Here is a 25779-nt window from a genome sequence, read left to right as displayed (position 1 = left end):
TAACAGCACTAAAACTAACACTAACATTAAAACAACAAAATGAGATTGTCGGAAGTCTATCGATACCTTTAAAGTATTTTATCAGAGTTAGAGTTTCACTCTCCATATTTACAGAGTTTGATTAAAACGGAATGTATGTTCGAAAGTCATGAGTTGAATATAAACCTTCATGTACTTCATGAATATAAGTATGATAGTTTGTCATTCGAAAACAACCACTTACACTAACATTCATGCCAATGAAGATCATGAAATGATCGGCCAATATTTAGGGCCGGCAAGTGAATTTCAATTTCCGTGTATAAGATCGAATTAAAAAATGGGGTCCAAATACAATATATATATATATATATATATATATATTACGATAATTACTATAAGTGTAAAAAAAAAGTATTAGTTGCTTATAAGATTCCCTAAACACTAAATGTTCTTATCATAAAGGTAGTAATACTTAGAAATTACCATTGATTTCATTCTTGGTTGAATAATGTTTTTTTTCGAGCCGTCTTTGAGCAATAATTTTATAATAAATATTTAAATTATAAGAGTAAAAAACTAAGACAATTTTAAAAATTGAGGCCCGTCTTAAAAATTGGGGGCCCTGTGTACTAACCTACATTGCACATGCCAAGATCCTCCGGTACCAATATTCAAGCCCGTGTCCACATTCATGTTCCATTATCCGATTCAACATACTTTATGTGACTAGAAATTTGGCACCGTACGGGTTGGCTATAAGTGGCATATATGCTCCTCAAAGTCAAATCTAGTAAGGCGCTCTCATGTGATTTGATATGTTAATTCTAGAGTCCCTTCAGCTAATTTAGGTTTTAAATTAAGCAAATTTGTTGAACATGTTAGACATCTAAGTCGTTAGCTAGCTAAATAAGATAACACGTCATCTATAAAACGTTCGTTCAATTAAAACATTATATAAGAGTTGCATTACATCATTAAGGCACAGCTCGTGAGTTTGAGGTTGGAGTTGGTGTTGGGGCGAGGCTCAAGTTGGGCCATTGGGTCTAAGGCTAGCTTAAAGTTTGAGATTATTTTTAACCATTTATTAATTAGTAGCTTCTTTTGTTATTTTAAATATTATTTTTAACAATATTATATTTTAAGAAAAGGAAATAATTTTATCCTAACACACTATATATACACAATCAATATATCGGTTTTCTTTGCAACTTTTTATTTACAACAACTTTATAAACCACAACAAAATGAATAACCAACAATTTAATTTATCAACTAAATTATATATTATCTTCTTCCAACACACATTTTCATGCATGCATCCAAAATTTTCATTTATTGGAACGTATTAGTTAATTAATGTGATATTTTATATTTTAATTTTTTGTTTATTTCAAATACATGAAATGCGTTATTTTTTTATTTTATTAAGATGTACGTATTGTGTTATTATTTAACTAAATGTGAGGTTCAAATGGACATTAAAGAGTTATTTGAAAAAAAAAATTGATAATAAATTATTATAAATGGTTTTTGATTTTGAAAGGTAAATCTACTAGTAAGTCATTAAAGACTGTGACATCGGTTACAAATGATATAATTATAATAACTATTTTGAATAAAATTAATAATATATTTTAGATATAATAACTTAAAAATGTTTCTAAGATGTGAAAAGTTCGAAATATAAGATTAAACCGGTGGCACGATGCTTGTATGATACTACATCAATTACATTACGCAACGAAAATTGGTGACATGACCTCCGTAAATGGAGATTTTTCTTTTGACTTGAGTCGTGGTAAGTGACACGAGTTTTGTCTTCCATTTTGTAGTTTTCACAGTCAAAGCTTCGGAATGAACCTAGAATATGCATGTATTTGTTGTTATTCTTCATGCGTAAGTGTATATTTTATGACATCAGAATTTGTGAAACGCTTTTGGGACGTTTTGAAGGATGATATTTTCTGTGAAACGCTTTTGGGACGAATGCTTTTGGGACATTTTGAAGGATGACATTTTCTGTTTTGTACCATAATTTCTCATGACATCATTGTTTGATCAAATAATCGCACTATGGCTCAACCGGAGGTGTGAGTGTGGTTGTTGGTGTTTGTCGGCGATTCCCTTACGGTCAGGGGGTCCGAGAGGCCGCTTTACGCCGGATATTGTTGATCCAGAGTCGTTATGTTCGACTTTGGATTTTAGGGTTTTGTTTAGGGTTTATTCGAAGGTCGAATAAACGGTATTTGATAGAAGGGTTATGAATGAATGTGCCGTATGGCTCTTCCTCTATTTATATAAAGGGTAGATAACTTGGAGAGGAGGGTAAGAGAATTAGGGTAAATCTCTTCTTCCTTTGTGAATATCTTGTTTCCTTCTTGAGGAGATTTGTGGTAATCTTGTTACCAAGTTGCGTCCGAGTATGTCGGAGCTTCGATATATGTTAAATAAGATAAACGTGGGAAAGATCTTTATCCGATCCTTCTTGTATATTTCCACGGAGCTGAGTATTTGTTAACTTTGGAGCTCCGGGGTAATCATATTGATCGAAGGTTAAGCTCCGTTATGGGCGTGTATACTTGTTACATGTACAAAGGTGACTTCGTATTCTGCTTCTGCTTCGGGTTAGGAGCTAGAGCTCCGTATGGGTATATCATCAATCATCTTTTCCTAATGGATGTAATTCATCGTTCATTACTCTGATACCTAAAGTTGATAACCTTTGCTTGTCTCAGATTGCCAACCCATCAGTCTCATTGGCATACAATATAAAATCATTGCAAAGATCCTCGCAAATAGGTTATCACTAGTTGTTGATTCACTTGTTAGACGGGAGTAATCTGCTTATATTAAAGGTCGTCAAATCTTAGACGATCCGTTGATCCTTAATGAGATTATAAAATTGGTACCAGATGAAAAAGAAAAAATTGATGTTGTTTAAGATTGATTTTGCTAAAGCATATGATTCGGTTTCTTGGAAATATTTGTTGGTTGTTCTAAGGGCCATGGGGTTTGGTGATAAATGGATTGGTTGGATAAGTTAATGTCTTAGATCGGCTCGTTCCTCCATTCTGGTCAACGATAGTCCTACTGCTGAAGTCTCAATCAACCACGGGCTTAGGCAAGGTGACCCTTTAGCACGTTTCTTTTCATTCTAGTTATGGAGGGCCTTCATGTAGCTATTGAGAAACTTGTCATTGCTGAGAGATTTTGTGGGGTGCAGGTTGCACATGTGAAATTATCTCATTTATTTTACGCGGATGATGTACTTTTGATGGGGGAGTGGTCTGAAGCTAACTTGAATACCATTAGGGATGCTTTCAAATTCTTTTATTATGTTTCTGGCCTAAAAATCAACTTCCAAAAGTCCTCACTTTTTGGCAATGGGGTAAATAGAGACGAAGTTCTTTGATATGCTAATGTCTCGGGATGTAAAGCCAAGTTCACACCATTTAAATATCTAGGGGTTCCAGTGGGTGCTCGTATGTCAAGAGTGAAAGAATGAGATCCTATTGTTACTAAGTTTTCGAGCTGGAATGCAAAGCTACTTTCTATTCGGGGTCGACACACTTTAATCACTTCTGTTTTGGGGTCACTAGGTACATATTATTTCTCCTTGCTTTGTATGCCTAAAAAGATTAATGATATTCTCGAAGCTATGAGATCTAGATTCTTTTGGGGTGGTTCGTGTGGGGAAAAGAAACTTGCTTGGGTGAAATGGAACACTGTCTTAGCTAGTAAAACAGTTGGTGGATTGGGGGTTAGCGCCTACAGGCCCTTAATCTCGCACTTCTCTACAAATGGAGATGGAGGGCTCTTAATAACCCTAATGCTTTATGGGCTACAATTGTTGCAGCTATTCATGGGAGTCATACTTTCAACTCGTTCATAGGAAAAGGCAATGGCGTCTGGTCTAGAATGTGTGTTGCTTTTAATCTGGTTCACTAGAATCATAGTGTTCTTAACAATGTTGTTACAAGGGTAATGGGTAATGGAAGAGATCAAATTTTGGACCGATGTATGTACATGAGATTCGACTCCAGCAGCTCAATTTCAACGTATTTTTATGCTGGAACAAGAGAAATTATGTTACGTGGGAGATAGAATCCAGATTAATCAAAGAACATGGAGTTGGCGCAGATGTGTGTTAGATAAGGGATTGAAACTGATCAGTTTGAAAGTTTACAAGCTGCAATTTCACAAGTTAGTTTGAATGATTCTAAGGATACTTGGGCTTGGAACTTGCAGGGGACTCGAGGCTTTACAGTGTGTAATCTTTGTGAGTTCATCGACAAAAAGATTTTGCCATGAACAGGTCCTCCTGAATTTAGTTGGTGTAACTACGTCCCGAAGAAGATAAATATATTTGTGTGGAGATTATTCAGAGAAAAAATCCCCACTCTGTTCATTTTGTCCAACTGGAGTTGATACAGTGTCACATATATTTGCGGATTGCAACTTTGCTAATTATGTAAAGAGTCACTTAAACTCCTGGTTGCGGATCACAATACCTCAAAGACTTCCCTTTGAGATAGAGTCGTGGATCACATCAAGTCAAAGGACGAAGTATGCTAAATAAGTGGTTAGTGGTGGTGGTCAATTTGGAAACACCGGAATGCTGTTTTCTTTAAGTCTTGCCAACCGAGTAGTTACAAGCTGTTCTCTTTGATTGTTTCGTTTTGTCCAACCGTTGTAATAATTCATCGTCCAAGTCTCTTGATGTAATCTTTCGGTGCCTTGACGAAGGTTTCATTTTCATTAATAAAACTATGTGGCTGTTAAAAAAAAATGTATATTTTATTTTTAACGCCTTGCTAGTAATTATTTTAATATAAATATGCCGTTTTCAAAAAAAGAATAATAAATTAAATAGAGAAACATTACTTAGCGAGTTACTGAAATATAGGTTGTTTATAAATTTAAGCTACCCATCCCACTTGTGTTGGAGGCGAGTAATATATATATATCAAAAAAAAAAATTCCTAAAGTATAAAAGAGATATGTTATTCTCTAATTTCAGAAAAGAAGGAAAAACGAGGAAGAAGAGGGGCCGCCAAAAATAACTAATAATAATAATCATATAATATTCTTTCAGTCAAACTTTACCTTCCCCACCACTCCATCATACCTTCTACCTTCCAATTCTATTCCACTTGTTCTCTTTTCAAAACTCTCTCATCCCAAAAACCCTAACAAATAATCCAATGCATTTCTTCACTCCTCCATCCCTCATCCTAATTATGTATCTATTTCTAATCACACCAACAATCCACGCTGAAGACGACATACCCTGTCTCCAAGGCTTCAAATCATCACTCCGTGATCCATTATCATCTCTCACCAACTGGAACTTCAACAACAAATCCGCCGGCTCCATCTGTTCCTTCAACGGCATCATATGCTGGAACGACCAGGAGAATCGCGTCCTCGAACTCACCCCTCACGACTCGTCTCTCGCCGGCTCATTTCCGGCCGATTTACAGCTCTGTAAATCCTTACAAACCCTAGATCTTTCTGGTAATAATTTTTCTGGCCCTATTCCTGATAAAATTTGTGTTTGGTTGCCTTATTTAGTTGATATAAAACTTTCTGGAAATCAATTTAGTGGTGAAATACCTGTAGGGTTAGGTACTTGTCGTTATTTGAATAAATTAGACCTTTCGGGTAATCGGTTATCGGGGAATATACCTGTTCAGCTTAGTAGTTTAGATAGGTTGAATACGTTTAATGTTGCGAATAATGAATTATCTGGTGGGATTCCGTCGAGGTTAGGGAAGTTTGGTTCGGATAGTTTTGCTGGAAATAAAGGACTATGTGGGAAGCCGTTAGGTAGTTGCGGCGGTTTGAGTAAGAAGAATTTAGCGATTATTGTTGCGGCGGGGGTTTTTGGTGCGGCCGCGGCGTTGTTGGTTGGGTTTGGGGTTTGGTGGTGGTTTTTTATGAGGAAAGGGAGGTGGATTGGGAGTGTTGGTGAGGATGGGAACGGGAGGTGGGCGGATAAGTTGAGGGGGTATAAGCTTGTGCAAGTTTCTTTGTTTCAGAAACCGCTTGTGAAAGTTAGGTTGGTTGATTTGATGATGGCTACGAATAATTTTGGTGATGAGAGTGTTATTGTTGGGACGAGGACGGGGACTACATATAAGGCGGTTTTGAGAGATGGGTCTGCGCTTGCGGTTAAGAGGCTTAGTAGTTGTAAGCTTGACGACAGGGTGTTTAGATCGGAGATTAATGGGTTGGGTCAGCTTAGACATCCGAATTTGGTCCCTTTGTTGGGGTATTGTTTGGTGGAAGAGGAGAAGCTTTTGGTTTATAAGTATATGTCAAACGGGACTTTGTCTTCGTTGTTGGGTAAACAGGCGGAGATGTTGGACTGGCCTGTGCGGTTTAGGATTGCTTTGGGTGCGGCAAGAGGGCTTGCTTGGCTTCATCATGGCTATCGGCCTGCTATTTTGCATCAATATGTTAGCTCCAATGCTATATTTGTTGATGAAGATTATGATGCTCGTATTGTGGATGTTGGATTGGCAAGGCTGATAAATTCTGGTAATAGCCATCAAAATCAGAGTAGCTTTGTTAACAGGGATCTGGGTGAGCTCGGTTATATTGCCACGGAGTACTCAAGCACCATGGCTGCTTCTCTAAAAGGCGATACTTATGCTTTTGGAGTAGTGCTTATGGAACTGGCTACTGGGCAGAAACCTACCAGTGTAACAGCCGGGGGTGAAGGGTTTAAGGGTAGTTTAGTGGATTGGGTAACCCAGCTTAATACCTCGGGAGATTTAGAGATTGCCATTGATAATAATCTTCGAGGCAGGGGTCATGATGACAAAGTTGTTCGATTTTTGAGAATTGCATGTACGTGTGCTATGCCGAATCCAAAAGCAAGAGCGTCCATGTACCAGGCTTACGAATCATTGAAGATCATGGCGCAAGAACTAGGTCTACCTGAACATCAAGATGAGTTTCCCCTTCTGTATGACACATAATGATGTTTAAGCGACGGACTAATATCATGTTTCCAGACCGTCACAAAGATTTCACCCTTAAAATGTATACCGAAAACATGCCTTGTTGTAGATCCTGTGCTTTCTATTCTAGCTCTATTCATTGGATGTTTGTCAAATATAGCTGTATTATAGATCTAATACTCCATTACACAAGAGTGTTGAAGCTATTACTTCCATCATCTTTAAAATTCTCTTCCGGTATGACACCAGGTATAGCTCGAAGTTTATAATTGTTTATAGCATAGAATTAGTTACAGCCCCATAATTGAATTTGATACTATTTATCTTTGATACCAATTAGTGTCAACATGCGTTATTTGTCATTATATTTGATCGGCCTGGTATTAGCCTAGCCAACTTTGAGCCACTACACGCGGTTAAAACATGCCTTCATTGTTGGTGATTTAGTGTTTCGGGTTCTGCTCTCAGATTAAAAACACATGGTATGTAGCAGCGAGTTGTGTATCATACCTATACTACTCGCCATTGTTCATCATCATATAGTGCTTTTAGGGTAGGTGTCAAGTATATAACTTTGGATGGAGTTGGTATTATTGGGCAAAAGGCATTATGGCTGGAAACTATAAGTCTATAACTAACTTGACATCATAGAAAATTCCTTAATTCCTTTACAGCTTGGCTGCTTATTTTTTCACACCTACTATTACCTGCTCACAATATCCTGTTTGTTTGAATCTTATTAAATCATAAAATATATGAATTTCGTTACGGAAAGTCAGAAAGTAAACAAACTTAGGTTGATGACTTCGACCATCGACTTGATTGGGACTTGGGAGAAATGTTTATGCAAAATGAATGAAAATGCAAAGTAGAAGAATAGGAATTACCTTATTAGTATATTAGTATGTTAAATCTTAGATATATGAATTACAGGGCCAATATGGGTTAAGTTTGCGAGTATATATTTGATAAATTGGTAATAGAGGAAAGTTATTTTGAGAACCATAAAAAAAAAAAGAACGCGAGAATCAATCTGGGCCACACATCTCATTTCCTTTTTTCTCTCTCATCACTTTCATCCAAATTTTTCAAAACGTTTTATCTCACAAACCGTGCATCGTTAGACGAAAAAAAAACCATGGGTAGTCTTAAAATTTCGTCCTCTTTCATTGGAGATGCGACTTGATATACTTTTGACAAACTTTTAAATTTCGAAATTTTTTTTTTTTTTCGAATTTTTTTTTTACCTGCACATGTGTAGGACATACCTACACATATGTAGGATGTATAACCTACACATGTGTAGGAGATATACATCCTAAACATCGCTAAAAAAAAAATTAAAAAAAAAAATCGAAATTTAAAAGTTTGTCAAAAGTATATCAAGTCGCATCTCTAATGAAAGAGCACGAAATTTTAAGACTACCCATGCTTTTTTTTCCGTTTAACGATGTACGGTTTGTGAGATAAAACCATTTGAATGAATTGGGTGAAAATGAAGAGAGAGAAAATTAAATATCATCAAAATCAAAATCAATGGCCAGGATTGGTTCTCGCGTTTTTTTTTTTTTATGTTCTCAAAATAACCCACCCCATTGGTAATAATAATATAATATAGGAGTAAGCTCTTTTGTTAAATATGCATGTCGAAAACATTAATGAACATAATGCTAAAATGAATAAATTTTTAGTATGAAATCGAACGTGGTCAAACTATATTAGGTAATGAACACAAGATTAATCAAACACTTTTTTTGTTGTCTTGCGGCTTTCATAAATAATCACATGTATAGTCAATCTCTTTAAAACTATATAATTAATAAACATTTAGATATTCGGTGACTTCAACACGTTTTATTTTAGATTGTTTTTATTATTCATGTGACTTGTTATCAAATAAATAGTAAATTTTATAAAGTAACAGTCTACCGATTAGGAAATTTCATTTAGGCACACACATATATATATATATATATATACACACTGGGTCTTTTACCCACACGATGTGTGCGCAGATATTGAATTAATTTTTCAAAGCTTTTAGTATAGACATTGATAATCAATAATAATAATATATAATGATTAACATTTAAATACCAAAAAATTTATGAACTTAATTGAACATACTTAGAAATCTAATGGTGTTGCTTTTATACCTGGACAATGATAATGAGTTCAAGTGAGGTTGACAATATCTTATGGTTGTGTATTTGCTCTCCGCATCGTATTCGGTTAGGTATAATTGTAATCTCAACCCATGTAATTATTAAAACATTTACTACCTGTGAAAGAAATGAATATGCATAATCCGTAACTTCAATTGATCGAATTGTGATATCATTTATCTGGTTAGAAATATTTAAATTCATATAATGAAAGGATTTTGATAATATATGATTTGATACTATTTTTGTTAAATGTATTTGCCAAATAAATTTAAATATCTTCTGAATTGACATTCATGATAATCAATAAGGCTATAATGCTCAGCATGTAAATACTAAAAAATATGTAATAATTACCTATCATTATAGTTATAATGCATTAAGATGGGCATGAATAAAAAATTCGTCAAACAATACAAATCGATATTTAGTAACAATTACAAAAACCTACATCACAAGCAAAATTTACAATAGATATGAATATTATAAGCCTGTATTATGAACAAATATAACATTTGAATTAAGAAAAACATAAATATAAACAACATTAATTAATTTGATCATAATTATGAAAAAACATAATATATGATCAAGTAATCATTACAATGAAATTTTATATATTATTCATTCCATCTGTAATTAAAAGAACTCAAGATAAAAAAAAGTTAGATAAAAAATATCATAGATTATTATATATATACAATTTAAACTCATATGCTTTAAATGTTGAAAAGCTAGTGTATAAATCACTACCAAAACTCATACCCATATGATACTTTTCATTTATTTGTTTCATCCGAGGGGGGAAAAATAGGAATGAGATTTTTAATTATTCTTTTCTTATTCTATTTATATATAAAATTAACTAAAGTTTCTTCGTTTTAGTTTACATAAAATATTTTCCTAAGGAAGGTAAGATTTATCTTTGTGAAATTTCATACGGGTTGTTCATATTGAGATTTATTCTATTAGTTTTATACGGCTTTTGTTTTTTTTTTTCATATGGGATTTTTTTCTTCAATATAATGGATTTGGTTTCTTAATTTTGTATATAAATATATTTTTTTATTTATTTTTTAGTGAATAAATATTATAAAAAAAAATGTGGTGATGTCATGTAGAGTAAAATCCTATGTGGCAACTTTTTAGTATAGGTTTTGTTTTAAAGATGTCTTTAAAAGGCTTGGATTACTACTCTTTTAATAATTATATAGATATAGGGTAAAGTTATTTTGTGAACCTTTTTTTTGTGAGAACCTTTGAAAACTTTTCAAATCAAGCTCAACCGATGATTGTTCTTTACATGAAAATTATTTTTTGATTGTTTTCTGAATAACTTATGTGTAATTTTGAAGTTTATAATTGTGTGGAACATGGATTATCATCCGTTATACAATTATGTGGAGATTTAGATTCTTGATCACATGTGCACGAATATTGCTATGATCACATGTGATCATAGCAATATTCGTGCACATGTGATCAAGAATTCAAATCTCTACATAATTGTATAACGGATGATAATCTATGCCTCCACACAATTATAAACTTCAAAATTACACATAAGTTATTCAGAAAACAATCAAAAAACAATTTTCCTATAAAGAATAATCATCGGTTGGGCTTGATTTGAAAAATTCTCAAAGGTTCTCGCAAAAAAAATTCTTAAAATATCTTTTCAATATATATATATATATATATATATTGTGCTTAATTTAAGATACTTTGGTATCAAATATGTTTTATTATTCACTTGTTAACCTGTCATGAGTTAATTTAGATATACAACAAACGTGTTTGATAACGGACCAACCCCAAATCCGCTTCATATTCATTTTAGTAGGAGTGAATTAGTTAGAGTCGGTTCATTCTCTTGTTTCAAAAATGAGTTTCCTTCCTTACTTCCCCAACTCAATTTTCACACGATTTTGAAGGTGGTGGGCTGGATTTCAAGGATTGGTGGATTTGATGTTGATGGCGGTTGTTTGATTTCTGTGACTGTGGGTTAAGACGAACAAGATGATGGCAATGGCGTACTAAAGACCTGAATACCATCAAATTCATAAGATATTTAGTTTAGATGCATTGTTTTCTTGGATGCAGTGTATCTTTGAAAACTCTAAACGTTTAACAAAATTTACATTGCGTAAAATAACAACTAACTGGATTCAGTGGTTACTATTGACCTTGTCTCTGGAGACAGAGGTTAGGGGTTCGATCTTCATGTCCAGCAAAACTAGAGGTCTTTTTCCTTGTCTCAGGAAGACTAGTCCTAATCAGCACCACACCAACAAAAAACCATCGAATGACTAGTCTCCCTCCAACCTTACACTAAGGACTAGTCATGGACCCGCTATATATTCAAATATACACTCACCAATTTTTTTTTTAAAATAAAAAGAGAGGGAAAAGCATATACAACTCATTCCTAGGGGGACGAATAACATAAGGATGACCCCATGATATTCACTTGTCCTCCTTGGGACAAGCATGGAGGACGAGTCCAAAGACGGAGGTATAAGACAACTCCTAATAGTACCCAAATTCATGAAAGATGACATTGAAACAAAATATAATTTTATATGGTTCACAAACCCCCGTGTACATTACCTCAATCTTAATATGAAACTAGGTTAATACCCGGTCGGTGACCGGGTTACAAAGTAAACTTAAAAGCTTTTTACCCAACAATAAAGTTTAATATGAAATCAAGCATAATGTTAAAATAAAGTCTTAGATCCGGTAGACTTTCTGATATAACATATATATATATATATATATATATATATATATATATATATATATATATATATATATATAGCATACAGTCAGTTGATATATATTGAGACTGTCAATATTCGTAACCTAATATCCGACATGAAACTGACCTGGAAAACTGGTTAATAATATTTACTTTTATTTTACTTAAATAATATTTACTTTCAATAGTTTGTCAAGGTACATCATAATTCATCTAGATTGAATTATTATCAACTCTAATGTTGTGATAATGAAATAAAAGAGGTATATACATATAAAAGTTAATGTTTAGATTGAGGAGCGCATATAATAATCCTAACAATTACAATGCTAATGCCATTAACATTATATCTATCAATAATTTATCAATAATATATCTATATCTATATCTATATTATATTATATCTTATAAAGCGTTTTGCCCCTTTTTTTTAAGAAAAAAATGATTTGAACTACCTAAACTAACCTTCTTTCTTTATTTACTAATTTAAACATCTTTACCTGATATACTCTTAAATCTAAACCACCATTTTCCCCTCTTTCCTCAAATCTCAACCTCTCATTTTTTTTCTCTCCCCCATAAATCATTTTATTCATCTAATTCATTTAAAATCTTTTATTTCAAAAATCGTATACCGATAAATTATAAAAATTGTATGGGTGTTCTTAAAATTTCATGCTCTTTCATTAGAGAGGTCATTCGATATACTTTTGACGAATTTTTAAATCCGAAGGCGGGGCCCGTACGGCTAAGGCATTTGGCTATCACACTTTATGACTTGTCACCTCTTATGACCTATCACACCCACCATCTCACCGCCGCAACGTGCGGAAACTATGCTCGTTATCTTATAAAGCATTTTGCCCTTTTTATTAAGAAAAGATGATTTGAACTACCTAAATTACCTTTTTTCTTTATCTACTAATTTAAACACATCTACCTAATATATATTCTTAATTCTAAACCACTCATTTTCCTTTCTCTGTTCAAATCTCAACCACTAAGTTTTTTCTCTTCTATAAATCATTTTAGCAATTCATACTTTGAAATGACCATATTACCCCTCAAGAAATATGTACTAATTTATTCATCTTCATTTAATATACTTATAATACATTTAATACAATAATTTGCAACATATATCCTCTAAATCTTGAATAAACCATACTAACTCTTTTTACATCATTTAATTTTACATCCAGAACCACAACACCGTTGTCGCCGCCACTGTCGTCGACTTCGTCATCGTTACCACCATCATTGCTACATTGTGCGGGCATACATCTAGTTAATAAAGCAAAAAATAATGGAACCTCATATTTCCATATGGTCTGAACGTTTTTTAAAAAACTAATAAGAGTAACTTAATTGTAAATTAGAGTAACTTAATTGTTAATAATGGGGAAAACAAATTCGGACTTATAATGTATAGCAATTTGTAAAAACTTGTCATGCATACATCAAAAACGTGAAGAGATTGTATATTTTTGCAGTGTTCTTTATTATTGATTTGAATTTGAATCTCACAAGTTGTTAGAACACCCCAATGGTCTTACTCAATACTAATCAATACAGTGCCACATCAGCAAAACATCTTTCCAATACATTTTCCTCAATTCACACCCAATACCCAATACATCTAATACATTCCAATACACTCCAACATATTTATTTTCAAACTTTTAATAAATAAAACCACAAATATATTTTATAAAATAAACACAAATATTATGTTTTACACTTTTAGTCCCCCAACGTTCGAATTCAAAATATTTATAGTTTTAGTCCCTTAAACGGCTAAATAATTCAAAAAATTTACACTTTTAGTCCCTATGTCACTCTATATAAACAACTTCTTTCAACTGTTTTCAACTCATTCTTTCAAATTCTTTCAACTTCTCTGAAACCATTCAATTTTTAAATGGCGAAACAAATGTGGATTGAATCCGAAGATCTTTTGTTATGCAGGTGTTGGATAGAAGGATGTGAAACGCTTTACCCAACCTAACAAACTGCTTGGACCAACATATCAAAAAGCTTTAACAGCCTCATGACTGAAGGTCCACGGACCATATCTCAACTACTCGGTCGCTTCAGAAAAATTCGCAATGAATGTAACGAGCTTGAGGCAATCTATACGAGGCTGAAGGCAGAGAGGAGGACCTTATCTAATGACTTGCTCTATGCAACGGCGCATCAGGAGTAGCGCAAGAATTATGGGAAGGGCTTCCGTTACGAGCACTGCTTCATGGAGCTTATCATGGTTTCCTACTTTTGAAACGTTTAATTAAGTGTGTTTTAGTATTTTAATTAAGTGTGTTCTATATGTGTCTGTTTCTTATGTGTCTATTTGTAATGTGTTTGTGTAACGTTATTTGAATAAATAAATAAATATTATATGTGAATATATAAAATTTTAAAATACCATTTAATTAATAAAAACGAGTTTAATACATAAAATAAAAAGCATTACAAACTTCTTATCATGTTTTAGAGCAATTTAACAACAAAAATTATTCATTGATTTCGCCCATATGATCATATGGTTCAAGGTGATGATCGCACTAGCAAGGTTTTCGATAGCAATTTGAATCTTATCGATCTTCCCCTGCAAATAGGTAAAGTACTGACACTCAAGTTCAGTACAACACCCGTTTTGTATATAATCGATTTGCTGTTGACACCATTCCTTCTTTGTTTTTAGTTTTAGACCAACTTCAAGCAGTTCCTCTTTGAACCTTTGATAGTCGACGATATCAGCCATAATATTCTCATGCACTTGATCGACGGTCATTGGTGGTTTAGGGGCATTTGATGAGGAAGCCATATTAAGATGTATAAGAGTTTGTGAGTTGATCAGTTTGATCAATGCCAGTATTTATAGGAAAAAAAGACGCTCCTCCAACTTTCAAATTCAAAATATTTACACTTTTAGTCCTTCAACGTTCGAATTCAAAATATTTACACTTTTAGTCCCTGAACGGCTACATGGATTGTCACTCTATAAATACCAACCTAGAGTACAATTCGTTTTCATTACCATTCCAACATTTCTTCTTCTACAAACTCATTCACTCTTTTTAACCAAATGACGTCCTCATCATCATCAAAAAAGAATGTTCACCGAACTCGTCTGACAGAATATGAGATGAAAACAAGAATCATGGTTGATGTCAAAGAGGACACACTACTTCAAACTGAAATCTTTGGGGTCATGGGTTCCTTGCGGGAGAAAAGACGACGATGCGAGCAAATGATTGAGGCGATATAAGCACCGGGTCGCAAGGTCTCGATCCACGAAGAACATTATTCTTCTTTTCTGCAGCAGGAGATCAAGCAGGTCAAGAACGTAGTCGATGATGTTTTTAAGGCCGATCACACGTTAGGTGACCAATGCACTTGGGCCGAATCATACCATGACAATTGCGGAAAAGACAAAACGACGTGGGAAGTCAAATGCCCGCAACACGACAAGTGCTGGGCAAATGAAACCGCTTATTGTGGATTAGGAAAAATGTCAATTAAAGATGATGACGAGTAATCGTATCGTAATGTATTTCGTGTTTTAATTGTGTTTCTTTTATAATATGTAATATGTTTGTTTTAATAAAGTAATGTGTTTGTTTGAATTAAAAAATATTAAATTAAAAAAAAAATTATTTTTAAACAACTAGCCGTTGGTGGGGATAAAAAAAGAAACAAACATAAATCGTCCGTATTGCCCACCACGAACGCTCCCAATACGGAGCCGAATACTAGCCAATACGGAAGCCACCCAACGGTGTGCTCCGTATTCAATGTCGAATACTAGCCAATACGGGGTACGTAAGGGGTGCTCTTAGTACTATTTAATATATTTGAAGAGTTACCAAGTTTATAACATTTATACTTTGACTTTTTATTTGAATGGCTAGGATTAATTTGTCATTTATTTTTAATGGTTTAAATCAAAAATTTAAATTATTTTTTTCTATTAACTCCACCAACTATATATATATTAAATTTACTCATAGCTTACCAAAAATTATATAAAGGAATTGGGAGTGACAGTGAGTGAATCGGTCATGCATGCAACGCAACCCAAAAGAAACAAAAGGTGCTTTTATTATTTGAACTACACAGAATTCTTGAAACTTTCAAAATCATAAACCATAAAAGAAAACACAAGATGTATAGAAAAGCAAATAAAGATATATATGGAATTAAAAAGAAGACTATAGAGTGATTGTTACCAACTTTATTCATCCCGCCCAACACGCACTTTTTAACACCTTAATTATTGAGAAGTGTATTGGTAACATTTATTTTGATGGATGTACCATAACCATGCATTACTGACTTGTATAGTTAGCTATATAATTTATACGCTGTGGTACATCTATTAAAAAATGATTGTACAACTTAATTATTGTTGCCTATTCCTTCCTATCTATTTTCATCTATATTGTTGTACTTTTGAATTTAATTTAGAGGACTCATCAAATGCATACATGGGCAAAATTTTAAATTGATATACCTTAATTCCTATTGAGATATCAAATTGACAATACTGACGATTTTATATATTAAAATGGAGGATACGTAGAGTAGAATACGATATAAGTTTTATATGCTTCCAGGAATAATATAAAATTCAAGTAGAGACAAAATCAAAACAAATTCTAGTGAAAACAATATGAAGGCAGCAATACTTAAAATCCATAAGAAAAGTTTTAAAATCAATGACAAATTTTAAATTTTCAGGGGGCGTTGACCCCTTTTGCCCCTTACTGGTACCGCCCATGCATGCTTCTATTGGCATCATTTTTGCACCAAAATTTCGTTGTGCAGACCCTACAAATCGAATAAACACGAGTGAAATTTTGTTCATTTTTGTTCATGTCATGTATCTAACTTACAAATGATTTCCGAATGAAAATGAATATTAAAACTGTTTTCATGTATGTTGATTAATTTGCTATGTTCATTCATTTATATTCTTGAAAGAACACAAACGCAAATCAAATAAATACAAATGAACAAAAATATTATTAAAAGTTTTATGATTCAAATCCAACATTAAATTAAAAAAAGAAAAGGTTAACATCATTCTATGTATGTAAAAGAGCATAAATGAATGAACGCACACAAACATGCATATTCGTTCATTTAATTAAACGAGTGATCACAAACGAACTTCCCCTAAACCATTTATGAACAATTTGTTGAATGTTCAGTTCATTTACAACCTTAATCCTCAATATCACATTTCAAATTGGAACTAAGGTCTTGTTCAAATATGGCCATTGGGTTTGACCAAACTTCATAGGATATAAGGCCCTTCCTTATAGGAACCTAATTCTAACTCACGTCTAACACTATTCATTAGTACTCTCTCTTCTAGACACCAAGAACACCCCCTCCTTATAACCCCAACTTCTTCCCCACTTCTTACACTATTCATCCATTATTTTATTATATCATTTTTATTTTCACAAAATTAAACAAACACATTTTATTATATTTAAAACACATTTTATTATTAAAAAAACATTACAATACTTAAAATAAAACATAAAACACATTACAAATTCTTAAAAATAAAACATAAAACACACTAACCTACAAATTAAACCTAAGAATTACTAAAATACATTAAACTAAAAATACAAACTAAACCTAGATATCCTTAAAATACGACCCGTACTTATCCACAAGGTTTTTACGCGTAGTCCTGATATGCTCCAACTCGTCTTCATCTATGCCGGTGGGAATTGATTGTTGCAAAAGCTTAAATGCCGCCCTGACCTGCTTTCGGAAGCGATCATTCTGTCTCATCTTCCACTTCTCCTCTATTTTCTTCCTATCTTCGTCAGTTTTTCTCATCTGCTCTTGTTGCAGCAAGAGCATTTGATCAAGCTTGCTCAAGGCCTGTTCTGACCCACTTGAACCACCACGGCTAGAAGTGGCATCTGAACCACTTGACATTTTCCTACTAACATTACGACTCGGTGGTCTCCGAATTGGGTCATCTCCAAACAACCGGTCTATTGCCACATCCGGGTCCACACTCGACTGCCCCAAATCAAAATAATCACCCAAATCAACATAATCACCTACGCCTCGTTTGGCAACACTATGTTCTTGCCAAAATGCGGGACAATCTTTCAGCACATCGTAGCACGCCTCATACTGAAATCGGGGCGGTCCATGAACCTTCAAATACTGCTGATGGGTGGCATTGTATACTTGTCTCTCAGCTGCACCGCTCTGTCGTCCCTGCTCTTGCATTTTCTTCAAGATTGCTCCAAACTTCTTACAAGTACTCTTGATCTTGTTCCATTTCCCTTGTAGCTGACCTTGTTTCGCTCTCCCGCTAGAGGATCCTCGTTGAAACATTCTATCACTTTACGCCAAAACATTGTCTCATCTTGGCTAATACCAACAGTTGAGTCATGTGAAGCATGTGTCCACGCCTTAGACAACAAAACCGCCTCCTCCATGGACCACTTCGCCTTCTCCACTAGAGCAACCCTTTTTTTTGTCACTCGCTTGGGCGGTGTAGGAACTTCTTCGACTTCTTCTTCCTCTACAGAGGCGACACTAGTTCGTGTCGGTTGAGAAGAAGTCTCACCTATTGACCTCTGGTATTCACAACTCACAGTTTGATATTCACGAAATTGTTGCAGTAACATGAACTGCTGAAACTGTTTGTTAATGAGTGGCAGACCTAACAAGTTCGAAAATGATTGGTTCATGGAACCAAAGCTGGTAGAGGTCCCCGTCATATTAGACGACGACATGGACAGGGGAGATCCTACTGGAAGAGATCCCAAACCTAAAAGCGCATCAAAATCAGCATCGAGAGTGTTTTGGTTTGGAAGGTTTTTGTTGATTCTCCTAGGCATTTTGATTGATGAAATGTTGAGAGAAAGTGTAGTTTTTGAGTAAGAATGAAAGATGGAAGTAAAATGTGAAGAAATGGTGGTGAAATGTGAATAAGGGGTGTTGTTTAAATAGGAAAAAAAAACATTAAAGAGGAGCAGGGTCTTTGATACTAGCCGTTGCTAGTTTTCAAAAACAAATCGGTTTTTTTTATATTTATGTACCATTAATAGATTCGGGCCCCACATGAACTCAAATTGGTGCGTCTAACATCCGAACAAAGCACCAGATGTCGTCCTAGACGCGCCTGATGCTACTTGCGTCTGAACCGGTGGCTGCGTCCGAAGTGCTTCCAACGGAGGGTCGACACTCTATAAGCATGGGCCTAATTGAATGTTGTCTTAGTCTGGCCTTTGACAAGGGGTCAGATAGTGTAAAGAGATATGATCCGTACATTTGTTTTTCTTTTTAGCTATAAACTATCCAACCTGCTTCATCTTATTATATTGTACAATACTTAAAACACGTTAGTTAATGTACAACTAAAAAAATGGTATATGAATCATTATCGAACATAGAGTCGAGGGTTGATCCATTTGTTTAAATCTTCATAAACTATAAAATGTTTTGGACTCAATCGATACATTCGGTTTTTATCTATTTGAAATGAACATGACACATGAATATATAGGTTATTTTAGAGTTCGATCAATAATTAAAATACATAGCCACACACATTGCGACCAATTTACAAAGTCTGCCAACATTTGTACAACTATATCTCATCAAATGTCATATCAAAGATTTAAATAGATGAGACATGTCAGTTCTAGTGAAGTTCATACCTTTGGTGTTCGCACGGGCCATGTTAGACTAGCCAATGGATCAAGTACACCACAGAAGGCTACATCCTTTAACCCATGGTTTTTTGATGCCTATATTCGCGTGATTGGTTGGTGGATTTATGACCAATGCAAACTTAATTTGTTCATTCTGGTTGATATTCCAGGTCCTAAGAGGTTAACAGAATAGCCGGTAATGTGAATTCAAGTGTTTAGTTCGAGCTGGGAAAAAGAAGTCCACGTATATATAAACAATTTCTTTTTTTAATTGACAACTACCATTATAAACATTTTCTTGTGCCACTAAATAAAATGAGCCCGGTACGGGGGCTGGGTTTACCCCTCCATAGAGTCGGCCCTTAGAATTCCACATTACAGATTCCTTTCTAGAAGTTTAGAAAATCGACAATATAATACAGTGATCAATCCGGCCGATTATGCTCATTTTACTCTTCTGTTAACTCTCCTTTCTACTTGAGCATGCAAAAAAAGAAAGGGATTGTTGAAAGAAGAGAACAACCGTAAGAGATGCAAAGTGCTTTATTTAGGGAACACAACCCCACTTAACAACAGGAATAAAGCCAACACCTTAAAGCTCAAAGCTAAAGCAAAGACATACCCCCTTTAACAATTCCATCTTTTACATATATCACACACATACTAACTGTATTAGATTTCATTCCTTTTCATCTAAAACTAAACATCTCAAATCCATGAATCAAACTTTGAATAACTACTACAAAGACAACCCCCATAAGTACCCTTTGAAAAAGCTTCATACTACTTTCTTTCTAGACATAATAATAAAAACCACGTACAAAAAGAACTTGTCATAGATCATATTCATATATCCTGATCACTATCTCAAGAATGTAAGATTATAATGGACTTTCCATGTACACAAGTCTTCAAACCCGGCCAATCTTAAGCTCGTTCTGGCGGCTGTCGGGTATTTCCTATTTTCCTGAATGAAAAGACATATAGTACGATGAATTACTTGCTCCAGAGAAACCAATGCATGCACATTATAACTTAAACTTGGAAGTATGTTTAACTAATTAACTTATGTAATCTTTAGCATCAGGCTTACTCTCTAATGCTAAAAACGCCCTTAGGTGCCCTTAATTGCCTAATCAGCTGGCACGACATATCTTTAGATGTCATTAAATTCCTTTAATTTTACCTCCATCCATAAATTGGTGAAAAGCTCAAGAACATGCTACAAAAATGTCCTTAAACAAGGACAAATACCCACAAACACCATGCTCCAATGCTTAAGAAACCTATGGACAACTAAGGACAATTATGGATACATGCATTGTAGTTAGTATCATTAAACTCAGAGAGAAACAATGATATACTTTCATTAAACAGACACATGAAATAGTATGATATACGTATGGACCTTAAATTTACTTCACTTGTATCTTTATTACTTAAGATGATCTAAAAAATCGATGAGAATGAAAATGTAAACGTAAATGTAAACGTAAATGCATGAGTTTTGCATACCGGTTATGAATAGGATCAGGGCCATTTGGTACTCTTCTTTTGCTCACGAAATTAAGAACCAAACCCTCGTGCCTCCTTGTGACTCTTTCTTTAACACCAACACTTGTAATGCGTGGAATTGTGACGTCAAATAACAAAAAACAGCAAAACCCCACCAATAGAAGTGCACCGAAAACCACTCTAATGTTCTTTCCCATGACCCTCTCTACTTCTATTACCAACTTAACCCTCTAGATGTCTTCTCCAAAGCAGAGTTTTTGGCAGCTAAGATATATGGATGATGATGAGAAACTTATAACAATCATGGTTGTTTTGGCATCAAGATAATGCATCTCCCTCCCTGCCTTTGATATAAAAAGTTGGCCAACTGAGAGAGGGGAGGAGAGAGTAAAGGAGGGGAGGGAATGTGTAATTTTTTTAACTTGGAGGTAAGAGAGACCACTTTTCTTTAAAGATGGAATACTACAAGCCATTCTGTTGCACTTTTTCTTTCTCAGAGAGATGTTATTTAGATAAAAGGTAAATAAAATAGATCAACTTTTGACAAGCATTCTTGCTTTAGGATTTGATAGGGTCCACACAAAAAATTACCATTGCTTTGTCATGTGCATTTACATACAGTTTGCAATCAAAGAGATCTCGCTGATCTCACTTAAGAATACATTAAACTATGTGCAAATCCAGTCAAAAGTACAGTTTAGGAATTCAATACTTCTGTTCAATATTGCAGTCAGTTAACATTGAGTTAAAGCACAAGTTTCATGTCGAAAGGACGGTTTCGATGTACAATTTCCTATTTGATAGTGCAATAATGGTAGTACTCCCTTACTTATGGTCCCAACTGATGCTAACCACCACCGGTTAAAACTACCATATGATCCTGAACGTAAGGTGAAGTTCGAAATTCTTAGTCCTGACTTGGTTTTTGAAAGGAATGTATCAAATAAAAGCGAGTATATCTTGTAGTATGACTACCACTTTATGGTATCTAGAGTTGTAGACATATCGCTTTCTTTTTGTCTCATAGGAGAAGAAACAAAAGAGTTTGCCTTCTTAAAACTCAAAGTATCTAGTGGACCACTGTTTCTAGTTCAAACATATCTGTTACTACTTTACTAGGAATATACATTATGTCGCGGAGACTGCATTTAAGTTACAAACATTCGACTTAACTTTATTGTCTCGTATAAGAACAAGAAATTATACACTGCAGAAAGGTAAGATGCTAATTATTGTTCTTAACATATGTTACAGGCTAACAGTAACGATATCTAAAACAGTAACTAACATTTCTGGAGATCTCTCGTTAACTCTGCAACTTATTTGTTTCTCTAGTAAACCTTGCAACTATTAAGGTTTGAAGGTGCTAACTATGAGAGGGAATTCTCCATGTGCAGATTGTGATATGAACACATAGATTGGTTGCTTACCATGCAAAGATAGGCCGGAGGTGATCTTTAGACTCATTGTCGACGATGACCAACTGATTAGAGTAACTGAGCTTGAAGGCACCTCAATGTTGTCAGACTGATGTGCCACATCCCCCCGTTATGACCTTCCTTTCTTCTGGGCCCACTTGGGCCCGTATATTGCTAGGTGTGTTCTTCCAAATCGACGATCAGCTAACTGCAATTTACGTTGAATTATTAAATTTAAGAGCAACTATTACATCCACATGATAACTTCAATATACAGTCATAACATAAAAAGAGATTAAAAGCTAGAAAGAACCTTCACAAGGCATCCACATGTTTCTAACATATCGGTTCGGAATGGGTACTCCACAACCTATAGAGTGAGAATCAACAATAAGATACCAAAGCAACTTGAATTGGAAAAATATAATGAATGGGTAAAAAGATAAACAAGTAATTTACTATAAAAGAATCATCTCCAATCACAGAAGATTCTGAAATTTGTTTCATTAGGATCTCGTAGTCCACTAGCATATATGGAGGTGTTACACTTATGTAATCAAATGGACCATCTTTGGTGCGCTCCAAATACGTTTCCACACGAACAGTATGTATAACAGAATTATCAAGAAAGTTGGTCCATTCCAAATTAGGACGTAGAACATCAGAAACAACCCATGGATCCATCTCCACAAAATGCACCTGCAATGATAAATCGATTAAAAAAAAATGAAATTTATAAGAACTTGTGATGAAAGAGGAGGTGGTACCTCAGAGCATCCACGGCTGATAGCCTCTATGCCAACAGATCCTGTACCACTATATAAATCTAACCATCGACCAGGCCTTAATGATGTAGGACAGCCACCAGCAGCCTAAACAAAGTAGATAAAAGTCTTTCTTAGTACCAAAACCGGAACAGATTCTCAATCGATTCTAGGCAGATATGAAATACAAATAGCAAAGATTACCTGCAAAATACCAAAAGCTGCACCTTTGACTACTTCCATCATTGGGCGGACATCCATGCTCTTTGGTGATAGCAATTTCTTCCTCCGTGCCGTCCCACCAAGAACCTACCATTTTTAATATCAATATGCAGTATTCTAGACGTGTGTGTATATATGTATATATATATTCAGATATTTGGTTTGGTATGGACTTATAGCTGGAGTCACCCATTCTGCAAACTGTATATAGAAAGCAAAAAGATGATTTTATAATACAAGGTTCGCTTCTGAATACAGTTTAATAACCAATTATTAAATACCAATTATTTTCGTCCACCCCAAATTGAACACTCCATTTTAGTCTTAAGCAACCATATAAATGCATGTCTAGCACTTAACAGTAGATCAAGAGATACCTACATAGAATGTTTGTATTCAAGTAGTTGAAAGTTGCAACAACAGTTAAAAAAAAACTGGCTAATAGACTACCATCAATTCAATTGGTAACAATCAAAGGCATAGAAACATATAGTAGCCAAAAAATGTGTTTAAAGCCACTTTGCTTGAAAGTATGCTATAGAATTCACTTGCTCGGGTGATCTAGACTACTCTTCTGAGGATTTCCCAAACAAAAGGCGTCTTTAAATCTTAAAAACTAGTGAGTTTTTTTCCATCAAAACAGAAGGCAAACTTTGAGTATTCCCTACATCTCTAACGATAGCTACTACTTTTAAAAAAGTCAACTTGACATTGAAAATCAACCGTATGGTTTTCTATTAAATGACGTCAAGCTAACATCAGAATGTGCTCTATAGTCAATAATAAAAATCAAACCAGTCAAATCTACCCTTTCAAATCTTGGGAAATCCTTTCATCCTTACTCGACTCTTTAAACTTGTAAAAAATCATGTCCATTCTTAAGCCCTTTAGTCTCGACTCTTTCTCTGACCCCTTTACCTAACTTATAAGTTTCCAAATGTACTGAATACCTTGTAACCGAAATCACAAACACTAACTTTTACTGAAATATCAAGACTCGCACATTGAATTCTAAACTTATCATTTCATATAACCTACTTTTCAAAAGCTACTTCGGGGGTGTTTGGCTTGGCTTATTCTCAAGCGTATTAGCATTTGGCTCATCTTTCATAAAATCCCATTTTCGTTTCAAGTGTATTCGCTTTGTAACTGCAAAATAAGCCACAAAAAGAGGGTGTATCTAAGTCAATAAGGCTTAAAATAAGCTAGTATCCAGATACCCCTCAAGTAGCTTATCGGAACCATAATCTACTTAAATGTTTGGTACGAGGTTGGGCTTATATAAACCATAAGCTTCTATAAGTTATTGGGCCAAACATACAATAATTCAGTACAATTGTATATAAATAGTATAACTCAATACACCTACAGAATTAATATAAACAAGGAAAACACACCTGAAGTAACTTATGAGTCTCCCTAGGTTTACTTTGCTCATGTGTTGTTGGTGTTGCCACACCTTGCTTCCCTCTTCCACTCTTTTCCTGCCCTTTCTTCCGTCTCGAAGACTAATCTCGAAGATACACGAAAACTTCTATAAATACCGAAAAAGATAACTTTTTCCTTTTTATATTATACAAAAAAAAAAAAAAGAAAAAAGGCAAACCTTGGAAGGAGTGGTAGGATCAGAAAGGAACTCATCAGGATCAAGACCATATTGTTTAAGCAACTCTCTGTTTTCCTCAGTAGTTGAATTTCCAGATTCTGATTATTTAATCACAAACATCCAAATTATAATTAATTGTTTATTTCCTTATAGATTACACACACACACACACAGAAATATATACATATATATTCTAATAGAAAACACTCTTCAAATACACGAGTAGATGAGATTTCAGAGAGAACTTACTGAGAGATGAGGCGCGTATGACGGTTAATGTTGGCCTGTACGGACGGTTAGTTGAGATTGATGATGACGAAGGGGTGACGAAATTGTGATGCCATGAGATTGAAGTTGAAATTGATGATGATATCGACGCCATGAAATGAAACCTTACCCCCCCCGAGGCCTATATTGCTGCTATTTGCTGCTGGCTGGGTTCAGTTGTACTGTGAGTTTATTGATTTCTTTCTCTCGCCCCCCTTCAAGTTTTTTGGTTTTTCTATTTTACACACTATTTTTCTATTTTAGTATTTTACACACACTATATGTGAAATGAATGACCGAAAGTCTTTAATACCGTGAGTGTTGTTTTGATGTAATAATTTGAGTATCGAGTTAAAGTTGTTGCTATTACCGAAATGGTGTTGGGAATCCCTACACATTTGTCTAGTA

General features: G+C 34.5%; 2 protein-coding genes and 1 long non-coding RNA gene across 3 annotated transcripts; 1 reads left to right on the top strand and 2 right to left on the bottom strand.

Annotated features, from left to right (window-relative positions):
* Positions 1-5088: 5088 nt before the first annotated feature.
* On the top strand, positions 5089-7168 carry LOC122589388 (probable inactive receptor kinase At1g27190). Its single transcript, XM_043761682.1, has one exon. It carries the CDS (start codon positions 5187-5189, stop codon positions 6966-6968), a length of 1782 nt encoding a protein of 593 aa, XP_043617617.1. The 5' UTR covers positions 5089-5186; the 3' UTR covers positions 6969-7168.
* A 13061-nt stretch (positions 7169-20229) lies between these two features.
* LOC122589971 lies at positions 20230-21656 on the bottom strand. Its single transcript, XR_006322381.1, has 2 exons — positions 21095-21656; positions 20230-20546 (listed from the first exon to the last, which is right to left on the bottom strand). It is a non-coding gene; the product is annotated as an uncharacterized LOC122589971 (long non-coding RNA).
* A 585-nt stretch (positions 21657-22241) lies between these two features.
* LOC122588681 (putative rRNA methyltransferase YlbH) lies at positions 22242-25521 on the bottom strand. The gene is made up of 8 exons (XM_043760850.1): positions 25354-25521; positions 25105-25202; positions 24896-25006; positions 23481-23585; positions 23280-23384; positions 22972-23211; positions 22826-22882; positions 22242-22720 (listed from the first exon to the last, which is right to left on the bottom strand). The coding sequence occupies exons 1-8, from the start codon at positions 25484-25486 to the stop codon at positions 22643-22645; spliced, it is 927 nt and encodes a 308-aa protein (XP_043616785.1). The 5' UTR covers positions 25487-25521; the 3' UTR covers positions 22242-22642.
* Positions 25522-25779: the final 258 nt, after the last annotated feature.

Source organism: Erigeron canadensis, chromosome 2 (assembly GCF_010389155.1).
Source record: "Erigeron canadensis isolate Cc75 chromosome 2, C_canadensis_v1, whole genome shotgun sequence".
In the NCBI taxonomy this organism is placed as follows: domain Eukaryota; kingdom Viridiplantae; phylum Streptophyta; class Magnoliopsida; order Asterales; family Asteraceae; genus Erigeron; species Erigeron canadensis.
This window is presented reverse-complemented; position numbering and strand designations above follow the sequence as displayed.